We start from the raw sequence: 16,444 nt of genomic DNA, 5'->3' as shown, positions 1-16,444 counted from the left end.
CCTCGGCCTCCCAGAGAGCTAGGATTACAGGCGTGAGCCACCGCGCCCGGCCTGTTATACACATTTAAATACAGAAATATATAATGTAGAAAGTCTCCCAAGAATCACTGTCAATTCTTTGATGCATACTTATCTGTCTTATGTTATATACATGATATACATTTATTTGATAAACATGTTATATATATTTAGATGTGTACATATAAATGATTATTAATACTAAAATTACACAGATGAAATTATGCTATATATTTTTCCTTCAATTTGCTTTATTCATTAACATTGCTTTCCTTTGGACATTATATCATCTTAGTAAATGTAGCTATAACTCAATCCTTTTGTTGGCTACATGAATATTTCTTTTAATGACTACTTATTTAAGCAACATAGGCCAAGGGTATTTGCTCTTTGTTGCTATTGTGTATAATATTGCAAATAATATTTCACATGTCTCTTTTTGAACAGTTGTACAAATGTTGTTTAGGAAAAATTCTTAGAAGTAGAAATGCTAGGGAGAAGCTATTGAGCATGTGCAACTGTAAAGACATCTCGTCGAATCATTTATCATCCCCCAGAGTCAGTGCACAGGAATATCCATTTCCCTACACCCTCTAAATAATGGCAGACTTTTAAATTTTTGCTAATACCACAAGTGAAAAATATTTATTGGCCTCTTACACTTCTATTTCTGAATTACCTCTTCACATCATTTACTACTTCCTCCTTCCCCAGCTGGGTTGTTTTTGATTTTCTTATTCATAGTATCTCTTAATATCTTTTGACCCTAAACCCTTTCTCTCTTATATTAATATATACTGGAAATATTTTCTCTCCCTTTATCATGTGTCTTTTAAGCTTTGTCATTCATTGTAGAGAACCTTATTATGTAGTCATATCTAGCCTTTATGGTTTAGGAAGGGCTTCTTTTCTCTGAGCATTTTCTTTTTTTAGTAATGGGATCTCACTGTGCTGCCCAGGCTGGTCTCAAACTCATGGCCTCAAGCAATCCTCTGCCTCAGTCTTCCAAGTAGCTGGGACTACAGGTGTATACCACTGTGCCCAGCTTCTGAACATATTCTTTAAAGTTCTCCTGTATTTACTTTTATGCTTTCGAATTTTTCTCTTTTGTATTTAGTTTTTAAATCTACTATCCTGACATGTTTGTGTGTAAGATATATATGTAGAGATCTAACATTCCCCTCATCCCCTACCCCTTGGATTATCAATTGATCTGGCTCCATTCATTAACTAATTCGTCTTTTTCATTTAAGATGACAACTTTATCTCATAACAAATTTTACCTATACAGGCAGTCCCTGGGCTACAGACGACCCACCTTAAGGTGTTCCGTGTACTTACAAACAGGCTCCCAAGGCTCCCCATGGGATGATTTATAACTAAATAATTAAATTAATGATTAGGGAACTAGTTTATTCTGTGCATGATATAACGGTTCCTTGGCACAGCATCTTTACGCTAGCGGCCCATCTCATGGGTAGAGAAAGAAGCAGCTGATAGAAACACAGGAACATGAAGAATCAGAAGATCCAGGGCCAACAAAATTTACACAAAAGAATTAGCTGAAGCCTTTCGTTTCATTGAAGCAAGATTTGCTTGAAGAAGCTTGAAAAAAGGAAAACGGCTGTGCAAACAACCCTAGATACCTTTTTCTTTTTCTCTCTCTTTTTTTCTTTTTTTGAGACAGGCTCTTGCTCTGTCACCCAGGCTGGAGTACAGTGGCACAATCATAGCTCACAGCAGTCTCAAACTCCTGGGCTCAAGTGATCCTCCTGCCTCAGTCTCCTGAGTAGCTGGGATGGGGTGTCACCATGTTGCCCAAGTAGGTCTGAAAATCCTAGCCTCAAGTGATCCTCCCTCCTGCCTCGGCCTCCCAAAGTGCTAGCATTACAGGCATGAGCCACTGCACTTGGCTCGTTTTGTTTTCTAATACATTTATCCCTACTTTCATCACTAGTAATTCCTTCCTTTTAATTTGTTGTTCTTTTTCTAGATTTGTGAATTGAATGTTTAGTTTATATTGTAACATTTCTTCCTTAATTATGAAAGAACATAGGGCTATGAATTCTTAGATCATAGGTATCACCACAGCCCATATTGATGATTTATAAGATTTCTGTTGCTATTTATTTCATAACAATCTTGAATTTCTTCCTTAACTCAAATGTTTTTTAAAATGCTTTAATGTTTTCAAATGGTTAGATTTTGTTATCTGTTTAGTGTTAATTTCTTTTTTTACACTTGTATAAACATAGGGGGTACAAATGCAATTTTGTTACATTCATAGATTGTGCAGTGGTCAAGGCTTTTAGGGTATCCATCACCCAAATACTTACATTGTAACCATTGAGTAATTTCTCATCATCCACCCCTTTCTTCCCCCTCACCCTTCCCAGACTCCACTGTGTATCATTCCACTCTCTACGTCCATGTGTACACACTGTTTAGCTCCCACCTATGAATGACAACATGTGATATTTGTCTTTCTGTTTCTGAGTTATTTCACATAAGATAAGGGCCTCCAGTTCCATCCATGTTGCTGCAAAAGACACAATTTCATTCTTTTTTATGGCTGAATAGTACTCCATTGTGCACGTATACCACATTTTCTTTACGGTTAGTGTTAATTTCTAGTTTTAAGGCATAATAATAAGAAAACATGACTGTCGTATTTCTTGTTTTTGGAATCTATTGAATTACTTCTGTAGGTTCATTAATTTTGACTTGGATAAATATTCCCAAAATCTCTTCCCAAATACACATTGATGATGACTTCTAAGAAATCAAAATAACGTTTGCAAAGTAAAAATATAGTGAAACTATCTCCTTAGTTTTCCTTTATTGTTTTAAGCCAATCTATTATATTAATACATCAGAACTAAGGTAATCTATTTATTTTTTGAAGCCCTCTTTCAAATCATCACAACAATTCATTTGTTTTGTATTGTTTTTTAAAATAGTTAAGTCGACTTGGCAGAGATAAATTTTGTCATTAGTAGTTGAATTTATTTCTTCACATAGGGCATAAAATATATGTGTACACTGGGACAGTTATTAAAAGAAAGAAGTCTTAAGAGTGCAATCTCAATTTTGTTTTTAATTCAAAAAATGAGAAAGCAGCTGCATTTCATGTGACGTGAAATTATAAGCTTACAGTTCTTTTAGTCTGTTTTGCAACGTGAGTTAAATGATCATAGATGGAGGTCACAATCTACCGCCTGGAGGATTTAGGGTCTAACGCTAGTACGTGAAACTCATATATAGTCAGAGTTGTTCTTGAGACTCAAGGACAGCGTAGCCAACTGTTGCCAGGTCACCTTTGCAGAGTAGAGTAGGAACAGGAGCTGAGGGTGGGAAAGGAGGAATGTCATATTTTGTTCTATATGATCCGCTACCATATGAACCCTTTATAATAATACTGTATGCATGACTTACTCATTTTGTAATTATAAGAAAAAAACAAAAACAAAAAAATTATCCTTAATGGCGCCCATGAGTTTTCATATAAAGACATACGACTTTGCTCTAAATCCAAAGCAACAAGTCCCCATGTCTCCCAGCCAACCCCCTAGCACTAGAACACCAAAAAAAAGCATGAGATAAAGTATTTGACTTGACTTTTGGAGCCATATCGTATAAAAATACAATCTTTAAATATTCTAAAATCCTATTTAGTGCCGTGAGATGTTCCCACTAGAGGATGGGAACCAAGGTTGCATATTCATGGCGCCCATCTTAGGCTTTTCAATACACATGCTCTTTGAAAGAAATAGAACAGGGCTGGGCGCGGTGGCTCAAGCCTGTAATCCTAGCTCTCTGGGAGGCTGAGGCGGGCGGATTGTTTGAGCTCAGGAGTTTGAAACCAGCCTGAGCAAGAGCGAGACCCCGTCTCTACTAAAATTAGAAAGAAATTAATTGGACAACTAAAAATATATAGAAAAAAAATTAGCCGGGCATGGTGGTGCGTGCCTGTAGTCCCAGCTACTTGGGAGGCTGAGGCAGTAGGATTGCTTGAGCCCAGGAGTTTGAGGTTGCTGTGAGCTAGGATGACGCCACGGCACTCTAGCCCAGGCAACACAGTTGAGACTCTGTCTCAAAAAAAAAAAAAAGAAAGAAATAGAACATTTATTTATTTATCAGACAAAGTGCCTTGTTCTGGCGATTTGCTTACTGTCTAGCAGCTCCAAGCCTGTCTTCTACACCCATCTGCTCTGTGACACTGGGCCAGGACTGCCGAACTACATTTCCCAGGCTTCCTTGCTGCCTGGCTTCCAGTTATGTTCCAACAAAAGAAGGTGGGAGAAGGGAAGGGACTTCCTTCCTGTTTCTACCTTCAGTGGGCATCGCTCCAGCATCCAAGGGCAGCCTTGGCTCCAGCCTCCAGCTCCTTTCCACAGCTGCTGCACCAGCTGTGCTGCACCCCTCAGCTGTACCAGCACCAGCTGACCGCGCCTGCCTCCTGGTCTGGCACTGGCCGTACCAGGGCCTTTCTAACGAGCGCCTAAATTCTGCTAACCCCACCTTTCTCTTTTTGTTCCCTGGCTCTAGGAGTGGGAACTGCTTCCTGCATCCCTTATTGCTCTCTCAGTCTTCCCATACCTGTGTAACCAATTTTGTGTATTAAGTTGCCTCTGTTTGAGAAACGAGGCTGGCTTCTGATTTCCTGAACCGGATGCTAACCAATTCCATATGGCTGGAGATGCATGTAGATGAAAAATGCTTAGGATGTCAGCCAAAGCAGGATGTTGCAGCCTTACACTCTGCGGTTGTATCAAGATTACACAATGGAGCTTTTTTCAAAAGATGCATGCTAACTATTTCCCTTAAGAACCATGATCCTCAATGCATAGAGAATAGCGAAAAGAAAAAAGAAAGGATGCAGGGATCATGAGAACGGGAATGGAGGACGTTGTTCTCTTCCTGACTCCGCCTCACCTCATCTATCCAACTGCAGGCTCATTTGCATCAAAGTGTTAGCATCTTCTAAGCATTAGTCATTGTATGCAAATTTATCTCTGTGACCTCTACCCTCTTAGTTAGATCCAAATATTGACAAATGTCACCTTTCTTATATGGCATCTGGGGTCATCTACTTAAATGTATGAAGTGGCTTTCCAAAACTTTAAAAGAAATTTCAGGGTACTTAAATCTCTGTCTTAAACAAAAATTGAGAAAGCCTTCAGGTGATAAAATTTCAGTATATTTGGCGATTTGTGATTTTATTTATTTATTTATTTATTTATTTTAGAGACAGGGTCTCACTCTGTCACCCAGGCTGGAGTGCAGTGGTGTCATCATAGCTCACTGCAGCCTCCAACTCCTGGGCTCTGGGATCTTCTTGCTTCAGTCTTCCGGTGTGCCACCACGAATGGCTATTTTAAAATTTTCTTGTAGAGATGGAGTCTCGCTATGTTGCTAGGCTGGTCTTGAACTCTTGGCCTCAAGGGATCCTCCCACCTTGGCCTCCCAAAGTGCTGGGATTACAGGCATGAGCCACTGCACCTGGCCACTGATTATGATTTTTAAAGGACAATACTAGTAATAATAACAATTAACTCTAATATTTTTTGAGCTTTTATTATGCCAGGCACTGTGCTTAGAGCCTTATGTATACAAGTCAATATTTACTACCTCCTGTAAAGGGCTGTATGAAATAAGGACTATTAGTATTCTCATTTCCAGATGAGGAAACTGAGATGCAGAGAAATTAGGTAATTGGTCTACATTCACCTAGGTGATAAAGTAAATGGGTGTGATATTAGCTATTAGGTATGGGTTAAATTAATAGTGTCAGGAAAGGCTTGGAAATTCTGGCCCTAAAGAGGCACAGCATGGGACGGAGTCCAAGATCCTGGAGTTACATATTTTGGGGATTAGTATTTAAATTAGATTTCTGTATAATGAAATTTGATGAATATTTTACATCCTGAATTTGTAACCTGCTCCATGAACCCCTATATGTTTTTTATAATCCTTTCCTTTAACTAACTACTTGACCCTTTGACTTATTTCCCAGAAACGATGGCCTGGAACTCCTGGTCTCAAGTGATCCTCCTACCTCCACCTCCCAAAGTGCTAGGATCATAGGCATGAGCCAGCACAAGGGTCTGAAATGATGGCTTTTCTACAAAACAAAGGAGTTAAGGTTCTGAAGTCCCCAGAGCAGGCTCCTTGATGTCAAGATTCACTGTCCCCCACAACCTGCACCCAATGCATAAAGCACCTTGTGAGATACACCAAAACGTGCCCCAATGCACATGTCCCCTCCTTTAAAAGCCCATGATATCCCTTAGTTGGAGACAAGGATTTTATGCAGCTTCTCCTGATCTTGGGACAAGACATCTGTTCTATTAAAATTTCCTTTCTTCCTTGGTAATCCTCGTCATCTCAATAATTGGATTTTTGTGTGACAAGCAACTGGACCCAGACTGAAACCCCCTTGCAGTTTTGACAATAAGTGTTTTTTGTTGTTTTTTGTTTTACTTATTATTCCCCACCAAAGAAGCAGTATAGCATGGTCATTTTCGGCATCTAAGCACAATCTTAGCTTTGTCGACATAAGGTGGACGATCTTGGGCAAGTTACAACCTCTCTGCTCTCATCTATAGAGTAGAGATAACCGTAACACCTACGCCATAGGGTTGTCATAGAGCTAAATGAGAGACTCATGTAAAGTACTTAGTACTTTGCTATAATTTACATAGCAGTGCACAATGACTGGAGGAAGAATAAGAACAGTTTTTTTGCTCATGAAAACGGCTAAGTATTTAAGAAGTAGGATAATTTCTGAAGCAAAAACTTTTCTCCCCAACATTCTATGTGAATTTCAGAGTAGTTCTGTCTTGCTAGGTGAAATTAATAATGATAGAAGTTGGATTTCATCTATGTGAATGCTTTATTCTAAGTAAGAATTATTTTGGAAGTAACCTCTAAGACCAACCAGTGAGTTGGATTGATAAACAATTATCTTCAAAATATATTGTTCAGTGAAAAAGGGCAAGATGTAGAATAGTGCAAGATACATGCTAGCATCTGGGTAAAAAAATTAAAATAGATACTTTCTTGAATATGCACAAAATATGTCTGGATGGAGATGCAAATGTTGATTATACTGATTTCTTCCAGGAAGGAGAACTGACTTGGTATTGAACAGGAACAGCAGAGAAGCTTGTGACTCTGCACCTTTCTGTAAGTTTAGAATTTTGAACAATGGGGATATCTTACCTATTGAAAGTAATATAAAATAAAATAATGGAAGTTCTTGCCAGAGTAATTAGGCAAGGAAAAGAAATAAAAGAAAATAAAATAAGAAAAAAAGAAATGAATATTGAGAAAGTAGAAGCAAACTAACATTCCTCGGGAAGGTAGATTTTTTTTATTGTGGTAGAATTTGTATAATTTGAAATTTACCATTTTAACCATTTTTAAGTGTCCAGTTGGGTGACACTACATTCATTCCCATTGTTGTGCAACCACCACCACGACCCATCTCCGGAATTTTTTCATCATCCCAAACTGAAACTCTGCACCCATTAAACAATGACCCCCATAACAAGCTAGATTTTGTTAAAACTCAGTTTTCAAAATAATGCTGTAAGGGATGAATGAAGAAACCAAGGCTCTGATGGACTAAGTAATTTGCCTAGAACAACACAAAGAGCCAACCTCTGTTCCTCCCTGCTCCCCACAATCCTTTGGCCGGTGGGAGGAGAATTAGCTTCCACAGGAAACTTAGAGAGATGTGGGGTAGGGGATGGCCTTGAGCACTTGCCCCCTACAGCGTCATCTACTCCCAAGCACTAATGTTACGAGTTCTTTTAGGAAACTTGACAACTTGTGCTATGGTAACCTGTAGGTTATAAAGAGGCATTTGGCTCATTGCTGCTGCTAGAGGAAGATTAATTGCCCTTTAAAAGTGGACTTTGCAGATCGGACTGTAAAAATACACTATCGTCGTGAGAATATACCCCATGCCCGGCTTTTAGATGAGCCTTAGAGTTGGTTGTGTGGATAGATTTGCTGCACACCAAGTCGAGAAGTTCTTATTCAAAGGGCACCTGCAGGATGATACAGCATGACAAAAATGGGGAGAAAGAATGATTCTTCCGCTGTGACAGAAGGAAACCTCTCTCAGGATAACCCAAGCCACACAGATGTAAAAAAAACAGGCAGCATCAGTTTGAACTTATCTTTGAAAAGCAGAAAACAGTGAACTGAACTGAGAATCCTGCTGAGTTTTCTACTATTTTTATGAAATGCATGATTAGGCTGAAACTAATGCACATTCTTTCCTTGTGATGCTGTGACGTGAGTTATGTTCTCCACACTACCAGTGTCTCTGGTCTGTTTCTCCCTCACTCCCACATCTGGGAGAAGTGATTCACATTTTTGTTTTTAAATGGTCAGTCAATTGTGTTGAACACACTGTAACACCACTCTGGTGACCCGGGTTATTCTTGGATCCCCACTTCTTTTTTGTAAATCAAAATGTGCATTAGGTGGCTGGGCACGGTGGCTCATACCTGTAATCCCAGCATTCTGGGAGGCCGAGGCGGGAGGATTGTTTGAGCTGAGGAGTTCAAGACCAGCCTGAGCAAGACCAAGGCCCCATCTCTACTAAAAATAGAAAAATTAGCCGGGCAACTAAAAATATATAGAAAAAATTAGCCAGGCATGGTGGCGCCTGCCTGTAGTCCCAGCTACTCAGGAGGCTGAGGCAGAAGGATTGCTTGAGCCCAGGAGTTTGAGGTTGCTGTGAGCTAGGCTGACGCGACAGCACTCTAGCCCAGGCAACAGAGTGAGACTCTGAGACAGAGTCTCAAAAAAAAAAAATGTGCATTAGGAATTGACGGCACCTTATGTTTGATTGTGTTCATGTTCCTGGAATTATTCTATAGTTTGAGTCACACATTCAATTTAGAGAACAAAATCATAGCTGCTAATAACGTCTGCAGACAAAATACCTTCCTAATCTTGATCACATTTAACCATGTAGGGAGTCCAGAGCCAATAACTTAAAAATCTGGTCCTACATATAGATACACCATCCAAAATGGCAAGAGAGCAAATCTTCTAGGGGAAAAAAATGTGTTACATTTCTGAGTTTTGAGCTCTCATTTCAAAGGACAGAAAGGGAGGCCGTTACCTGTATCCCGATAGACAGGCATCGGTTTTTCTTAAAGTGGTCCTTCTTTCTGTCCTCCGTGGTGACCGTGGCTATGGTGGTAGTGGTGGTGACGGTGGCAGTGTTATTGCCCATGTGTTGACTTGCAGGGCCGTGGATCTGGGCGTTTGCAGCTTCGATGGCAGCTGTCAGAGCCTTCATACTGTCCAGGCTCTCCGTGGAGTTGCTGAGTCCAGACTGGCTGACAATATCTCCGCGCTGGCCCTGTCCGTCCATGTAGGCGTCCTGGGCAGACTCTGTGCTACTCTGGGCTGTGATAGAAATGAAAGGTTTCGTGGTAGTTCTGGGTGGGACTGGAGGTGGTGTCTTCTTATATGTTGTAATGCAAGATGACACTGGAAGACAGTGAAAACAAAGACACTGTGATTTCTGCGTGGGTCTTAATTTCTGATACCGTAACTGACAGCCGCTGGGAAATTAGGGCACATGAAACACACCGAGACGTTAACACGAAAACAAGTCCATGGACACACTGAGTGAGATCCCTGCTTTTGGGGAAAATTGGGCCTCCCTCCCATGAGGTGACACCACCACAAAATCGAGCGGAAGAAAGACTAGGAAACATCAACCCCTGACATGGAAGTTTCCGAAACGGAAATTAATGCGCATCGACGTAACCGAGGCGTGATTAGCCCCTGCAGAAATCTTCCCGGCAACGACGCGCATGCGCGCGGGCGAGGTGCGGGGAGTCGCGGCCTTCTCAGGACAGCAGCGAGTGCAGAAACGCACAGTAACACGTTAAAGAAGACCCTAGCGGTTGATAATAAACACTGACAGAGAAGAAGGGAAAGCAAGAGGTTCGAGGATGTGCATTCTGAGCCTAATGGCCGTGCGAGGAGTCTGGGCGAGCACGGCCGCAGGCGCTTCGTCAACCCCGGGTCATCGTTCACGTTCATTCCTTCCTTCTTTCGTTTCTCCCCTCCCCCTCCCTTCCTGCCTCCCTCTGTCTTTCCGTCGTCCTGTCTGACTTTCCTTTCTTCCTTCTTCCTCTCTTTCCGTCTCTCTCTGTCTTCCCCTCCTCTCTCCCTCCCTTCCTCTCTGTCTCTCCCTTTTTCTGGACTGGTGCGCACTCCATAAACTTAACACATTGGAGTTCGGCTTCCCACTCGTAGAGAATGATTTAGGAAAATAAAGACCAAAAAAGAATGATTAAGTTTCCTGTCAGTAACGCACAATTTCTTAACCAGCTTTCTGAACACTTTTATTTAGTCCCCTTTAAAAAATGATTTAAATCGTTATGTTTCCACCACTTTCTCCCTCGCCCCACCCCCACCCCGTCCCTGCCTTCCCCGCTCACAGGTGACACCACCTCGGGCTTGTTGCATCAGCTAGACCTGGCCACACAACCCCACCCTGTTACCTACGTTCCTGCCGCCCCTCCGGCCATGCCACCGAATGAAGCACTGGCTGCAGTGTTGCGGGTGTTTGCTCAGGCCACTCAGAGGAAACGTCCTGTCAAGAACAATCAGCAAACGGACCCTATGGTGCGTCCTGCTGATCTACTGCCCTGTGATTTGGAAGAATTTCCTTAACTATAGAAGGGATAGAGACAGGAATGTTTGGCTACTTTCCAGGGACTGCCTGAGAATCCAAGGGACAAATCATGCAAATGTCACATTACAATAGGGCATGTACTCTGGAGGGGGCAGGGTGACGGACGTAACACAGATGCAGTCACCTCGCAGTCACCCGGATGGAGGACTGGCAGAGGCTCACCCAGGAAGACCCTCCCTCTAAGCTCACTGCACGCGACACACACGTTTACCATGTGAACAGCGCTCAGCGACAAGCGGACCGGCTTCCTTATTTTTTAGCGAAGGCGACTGAGAGGAAATGCGACCTGTGGAGGGCACAGTGCCAGCAAGGGGCAGCGTCAGGAGCAGAACCAGCCAGGCCCAGGTCCCTCCCGCTGGCCCACAGCTAAGCCTCTGATTCAATCATGCAAGAACGTAATTGCCGCTACTTTGCCTTACTCAGTTTGGTTTCTGGGCCCTAAACCACCGTGGAGCTCTGTTTCCCAGACAGTCTGAACGACGGGCGCCCTGCTTGGAGAATGCTCCATCTTATTCATGGGCAGCCCCAGGGTGGGTGGGAGGGGACGGAGCCATCATTAGGACAGAATCTATCTCTCTATGAGAACCGATGAAACGAGATCATTGTATTACTTCTCCTAAGACAAGTCTTTACAGTGTGAACTCATTATTTTGTTTAAAGTGGATTCCTAGGACATTTGGCCCACTCATATTCCTAAGAAGCTAAATAACGCATTCCGACATCCAACGTCTAATCTTGTGGATTATTTATTGCTTCTCGTTAGTTCTCCCCAGTTTCTTCTTGCTGTGAGCGTAATCAAAACTGGACCATGCAGCCGAATCTAGTGTCATTTCACTGGCCAGGATACACAGTGAAAATCCTGCTGTGATGTGGTAAGTGTGATAACAGGCAGTGGGGGAGGTGGGGGGTCAGGCCACATCGTTTCCAGTGTTTGACTGGACTTGGGGACCTGAGCCTCCTGTGTGTCCATGCACGCCCCAGGCCCACCTGGCGGCTGTTGTCAGCCCTTCAGTATCAATCGGGATAACTCTGGGTACCTTGGTCAACTGAGACTTCCAGTGCCGAGACAGTCATGCTGGCAATGTACTAGGGTGAGGTGGGACAGGGAGAGTCATGGGGACGTGGCTTCTCCAACAGGCTGGCCCAGGACCCAGCGCCCGAAGGAGATAAGAATTTGAGATCACCCACGTCGAATAGTGGAGCTGAACAGGGGAACTACCTTCCACAATGTTGCGTCACAGGGGCTTTATCACGAGGTTTTCTTGCAGCATGACGCACCCTCCAGTCATCAAATAGGAACTTAAAAGGAATTCAAATCTTTTTTTTTTTTTTTTTTTGAGACAGAGTCTCACTCTGTTGCCCGGGCTAGAGTGCCATGGCGTCAGCCTAGCTCACAGCAACTTCAAACTCCTGGGCTCAAGTGATCCTCCTGCCTCAGCCTCTGGAGTAGCTGGGACTACAGACATGCACCACCATGCCCGGCTAATTTTTTTCTATATATGTTTTTAGTTGTCCAAATAATTTCTTTCTATTTTTAGTAGAGATGGGGTCTCGCTCTTGTTCAGGCTGGTCTCGAACTCCTGACCTTGAGGGATCTACCCGCCTCGGCCTCCCAGAGTGCTAGCATTACAGGCGTGAGCCACCGCGCCCGGCCAGGAATTCAAATCTTTAAGGGTGCCTTTTGAAGGAGAAGAAAGGAGGTCCCAATCACAGCTCGCACTTCTCATAATTCCCTCCTTCATTCCCCAATTCTTTCGCAAACTCGTACAACTAAATCCATCAATTTTCCTCCACATCAGTTTTTTCCTAACTTCGCAGGCTAAGCCCTAAACCCCCTCCTTCTCTTCTAAGGAGTTTTTTTTTGTTTTTTTTTTTTAAGTTCAACTCTCATGATTCTGCACTAGGAGTGATTTCAAGCCCACTGAGAAAGTCTCAGCACCAACAGGCGTGTGGTGGGTAGAATCAGGCCCAAGGAGTGAGGAGACACAAGCTAATAAATACTGTCTGGTCAAAACAGAAAGAGAAAATGAGAGGCTTATATATAGTAAGTGAAACACCTCACTCTTCAAGAGTAACATTCTCAAGAAAGAATAATTTAAAAATGCATGTGGAACTTGAAAAAGAAATGTATTTTAATCATTATTATTGCTTTCTTTTCCCTGGATTTGTTTATGTGTTCATTTCAAGTAAAATGATCTTTTTTCCTTCTCTGGGTCCTGATATACTACCCCAGTGAAAACTTGGCTGAAAGGACTCCTATGCATTTATAAGAAGAGTCAGCGGAAACAGAGTTATAGACTTCAGTGACATAATTTTCATTCAGTTGATACTGAAGAGCACAGAGAGACCAGAGGTTGGTTTTTACATTTGAGTTAAGAAGTTATAAGATTTTTTTTAAAAAAGATCTTATAGAGAAAATAAATGAGAACCAATTCTTCTCATTTCAGCTTCTGGCTAACTACTCAGTATTGGCTATCTTCGCATTGACAGATAATGCTAATGTTGAAAGCCTCAGGAAAGGCAGGAATCATTTTATTCGGCAGTGGCGAAGGTTTTGTGGCATACGCATGGGTTATCCTTTGTGATCAAGAGCACACACGTATCAGGTGTGGCCACAAAACAAACGTGAGATCAAGACCACTTTTTGTACCTTTTTATTTCTAAGCTCTTACTGGCTAAACTAATGGGTCATACACCATAAAGCTGTGTGGAGAAATTATTTAGCAGTTTCTGATTACTGGATTTTAGAGATTGTTTCAAATATGAGAGAGCAAGCCCATAAGAAACTACAGATAAAAACACAGTATGACAACAAATGAATTAAACGGATATAGATATATTAATAGATACAGCTGTGCAGCAGTCAATATCTTTTTGATGTAAACGTATTACCATAAGTCGTTCTTATCTAGCACAAAGCAAGCTGTGAATTGATCAGCCCTGAGAAGTGGCAGCTTCTATACAGAACTCAAAGTGCAAGTAACTTTGGATATGCTGGAGTTATATCAGATGGTCTCATCTTACTGAGCTGAAGACCACCAAAAAGAGAAGGGCTGCCTCGCCCGCTGTCTAACATTTGCCAAGGGCAAAGTTCTCTTGATTTGGTCCAGTTGAACAGTAGTTGCTTAACAAGCCCTCTAAAGGAAGGTCTTTATTAAAAAGGGTTGACGGAGGGGTGTTGGAACTGTGCACATCTCTTCCCACCTGTGTTCAGTCATATTTCCCTGGTAACTCGAAATTGACCTTGGTATATTTACACCACAGAAATTGGCAAATGCTGTAAATCAACGGGTTTCCCAGTACAGAGCCCGTTGTTAAGCATTTTCAGCACACCCCTTTGTACAGAGCAGTGCTATTCAAAGTCGGGTCTGCAAAAACCCGACTGGCTTTGTGCTAGTTCTCAAACTATTTGTTATAGTGCATGGTGAGATATGCTACTAAAATTGAGAGTAAGCTTTTAGAAACTTTTGTAGCAATTTTACGAGTGTTTTGTCAGTTGAGTCTAATAAAAAGAAAACTATGGGCTTGTTTTTGTATGTCTTTGTTTTTTTAATTTCCTTTTTCTAGTTATTCAATTATAGCTTTTTACCAAAGCATTGATCTGCAACAGATTGAAGATCAAAGGAATGAACTGTTCCCTCACCAGAGATAGTTTGAGAAGCAAAGACAGAGAACATTTGCAAATCCAGAGAACAGGGCAGAGGTAGTGCAAGGAAGTTTCAGAACATATTAGAGAGAACTTGAAACCACAACAGAATATTGTGAAGAGGCCAAAAGACAAAAAGAAGCGAGGAAGACTAAATCAGGGGCGTGAAGAGACTGCTGTAGAAATACAAAATGGGGAAGACTGGACTTAGAGTTTTAATGTCAGGTAAGAGGTCTGTTTCGGAAAAGGTGAGTACGCTTGGAAGTGTGGTATCTAGAACAATGGAAGGATCCTTGTGTTGCGTTTCCTTCTGGGCATCTCTCTTTAAGAGGAATTTGCAAGGTGCTCTGAGGAGAGGTAAACCATATCTTATGGGGAACATTTTAAGGAGAGGGGATGTTTCATTTGGAAGAGAAGGAGGACAGGGGGTTTTCAATTATTTGGAGGGCTATTGCTTAGGGGATGGTGTGGACTTGTTCTGTGTAAGTCCCCAGGGAAAACCACAAAGGTAAGAACTGAGAGAGACATAAAGAATAATTCTGTAGTCATCAGTTGTCCATAGATGGAACATGAGGACCTCACTGGGGAGTGAGTTCTCTGTCCCTGGAGGTGTTCAGGCACAGACAAGCTCATCTTTTGGCTGGGAAGTTACAGAAATTGTACCAACATGTGATAGGGAGCTGAGCTAGGTGACAAGATTCTTTCACACTGGAGCTCTTATGTTTTATGAGTATGAGTGACGTCCAGAAAAGGATTTGAGAAGCAGGGTCCCATAGAGAGCGATTCTACATAGCTGAAGAAGGAAGCCAAAAGAAGCAGCCAGAGAAGAAGCTCCCAACCAGGCTCTTTGGTAGCAATGACGAATGTTCTGGCATCCAGGGAAAGTGTCTGGCGTTGATAATGACAAAACTGCTAATAGGCAAGTTTGTTGTCACTTCTTCCAGCCAAGTAGGCCCAGAAGTTCTGTGTTTAACAATGAGTTGAGGAGGTCCTGCCTCTCAGGGTGATGTGCTACGCAGGCTGGACTCCCGGACAAATCAGTGGTCTGGCTCAAGTCCCTCACTGGGAAAAAGCACAAACCCAGGCAACAAAACAAAGATGATGAGATGAGAATTAGTTCAGACGTGCCATTAGATCTTCCTAGTCACCAGACAGCAAATCCTTACTCAGTACCAGACACTGTGCTAAGAATTTAATAGACATGGTCTCACATCTCCATTGGATTGATCGAAATATTAAGGCTCAGAGCAGGTAACCGATGTAACCTAAGTCATAGCTGCTAAGTAGCAGAGCACTCAGGGCTCCCAGTCCCATCTTTTCATTAACCCAAAGCACCTCTATTCATGCCTCCAACAAACACTTTCCATGACAGACCTCGTCCAGTAAAGCATAATGCTTTCCATGCACAGCTTTCTGCACCCTGCAAGAATTCACCAAAGGTTTAATGCATGAATGAATTTGGCGTGGTCAACAAGGGGTGCCACTTTCAAATGCTTCAGAAAGAGAGAAACTCTACAAAACAAACTACACATGGAAAAATCACTACCTTGTTGCAAAATATTAACAGCTTCACATTTACAGGCCACCCAAAGAGTGGTGGTCAGTGGCAAGAAGGCAGAGATCAGAGGCTGTGGGGGTGAGAACCCCGATTCTCAGCCCACCTCTGTGAGGCACAGGGCATCCCGTGGTCTGCTCTCCCGGTTACATCCTCTGCGGAAACCGCAAAGATGACTAGCTCAACTCTTCTCAGTCGAAGTAGAAAAAAAGCATGCTTGTGTGCGAGTGTGCAGGGGGAGGAGAGGGAATGTGGACAAGAGAGGGAGGGGCAGTGTAATAACTCTTGTAGTCATACGACCTGCCAGTTGGTAGTTACTAGTATTCCAGACACTTCCTAATGCCAGACAAATGCCCCAAGCCTCGGCATGTCTGGCTTAGAGATCTATTCAACTGATAGCAGCCGCCTCTTCTGGAGAGAACGGATCTTTCAGAAAGCCCCGGCTGTGCTGCTAATCAAACACAACATTGTTCTCAGAGAGGAGAGA

General features: G+C 42.4%; 1 protein-coding gene across 8 annotated transcripts in view; it reads right to left on the bottom strand.

Annotated features, from left to right (window-relative positions):
• The window catches only part of DLGAP1 (discs, large (Drosophila) homolog-associated protein 1), a 341,764-nt gene that overhangs the window by 73,791 nt on the left and 251,529 nt on the right, over positions 1 to 16,444 (bottom strand). For 7 of the 8 annotated variants that reach the window (XM_012652093.1, XM_012652092.1, XM_012652094.1 and 4 more), the window contains one exon: positions 9,164 to 9,537. In XM_012652093.1, the coding sequence (XP_012507547.1) occupies positions 9,164 to 9,537 (374 nt within the window). The remainder of the gene's footprint in view (positions 1 to 9,163; positions 9,538 to 16,444) is intronic. The other variant, XM_012652100.1, reaches the window with a different exon arrangement.

Source organism: Propithecus coquereli, unplaced genomic scaffold (assembly GCF_000956105.1).
Source record: "Propithecus coquereli isolate 6110/MARCELLA unplaced genomic scaffold, Pcoq_1.0 Scaffold38, whole genome shotgun sequence".
NCBI lineage: Eukaryota > Metazoa > Chordata > Mammalia > Primates > Indriidae > Propithecus > Propithecus coquereli.
This window is presented reverse-complemented; position numbering and strand designations above follow the sequence as displayed.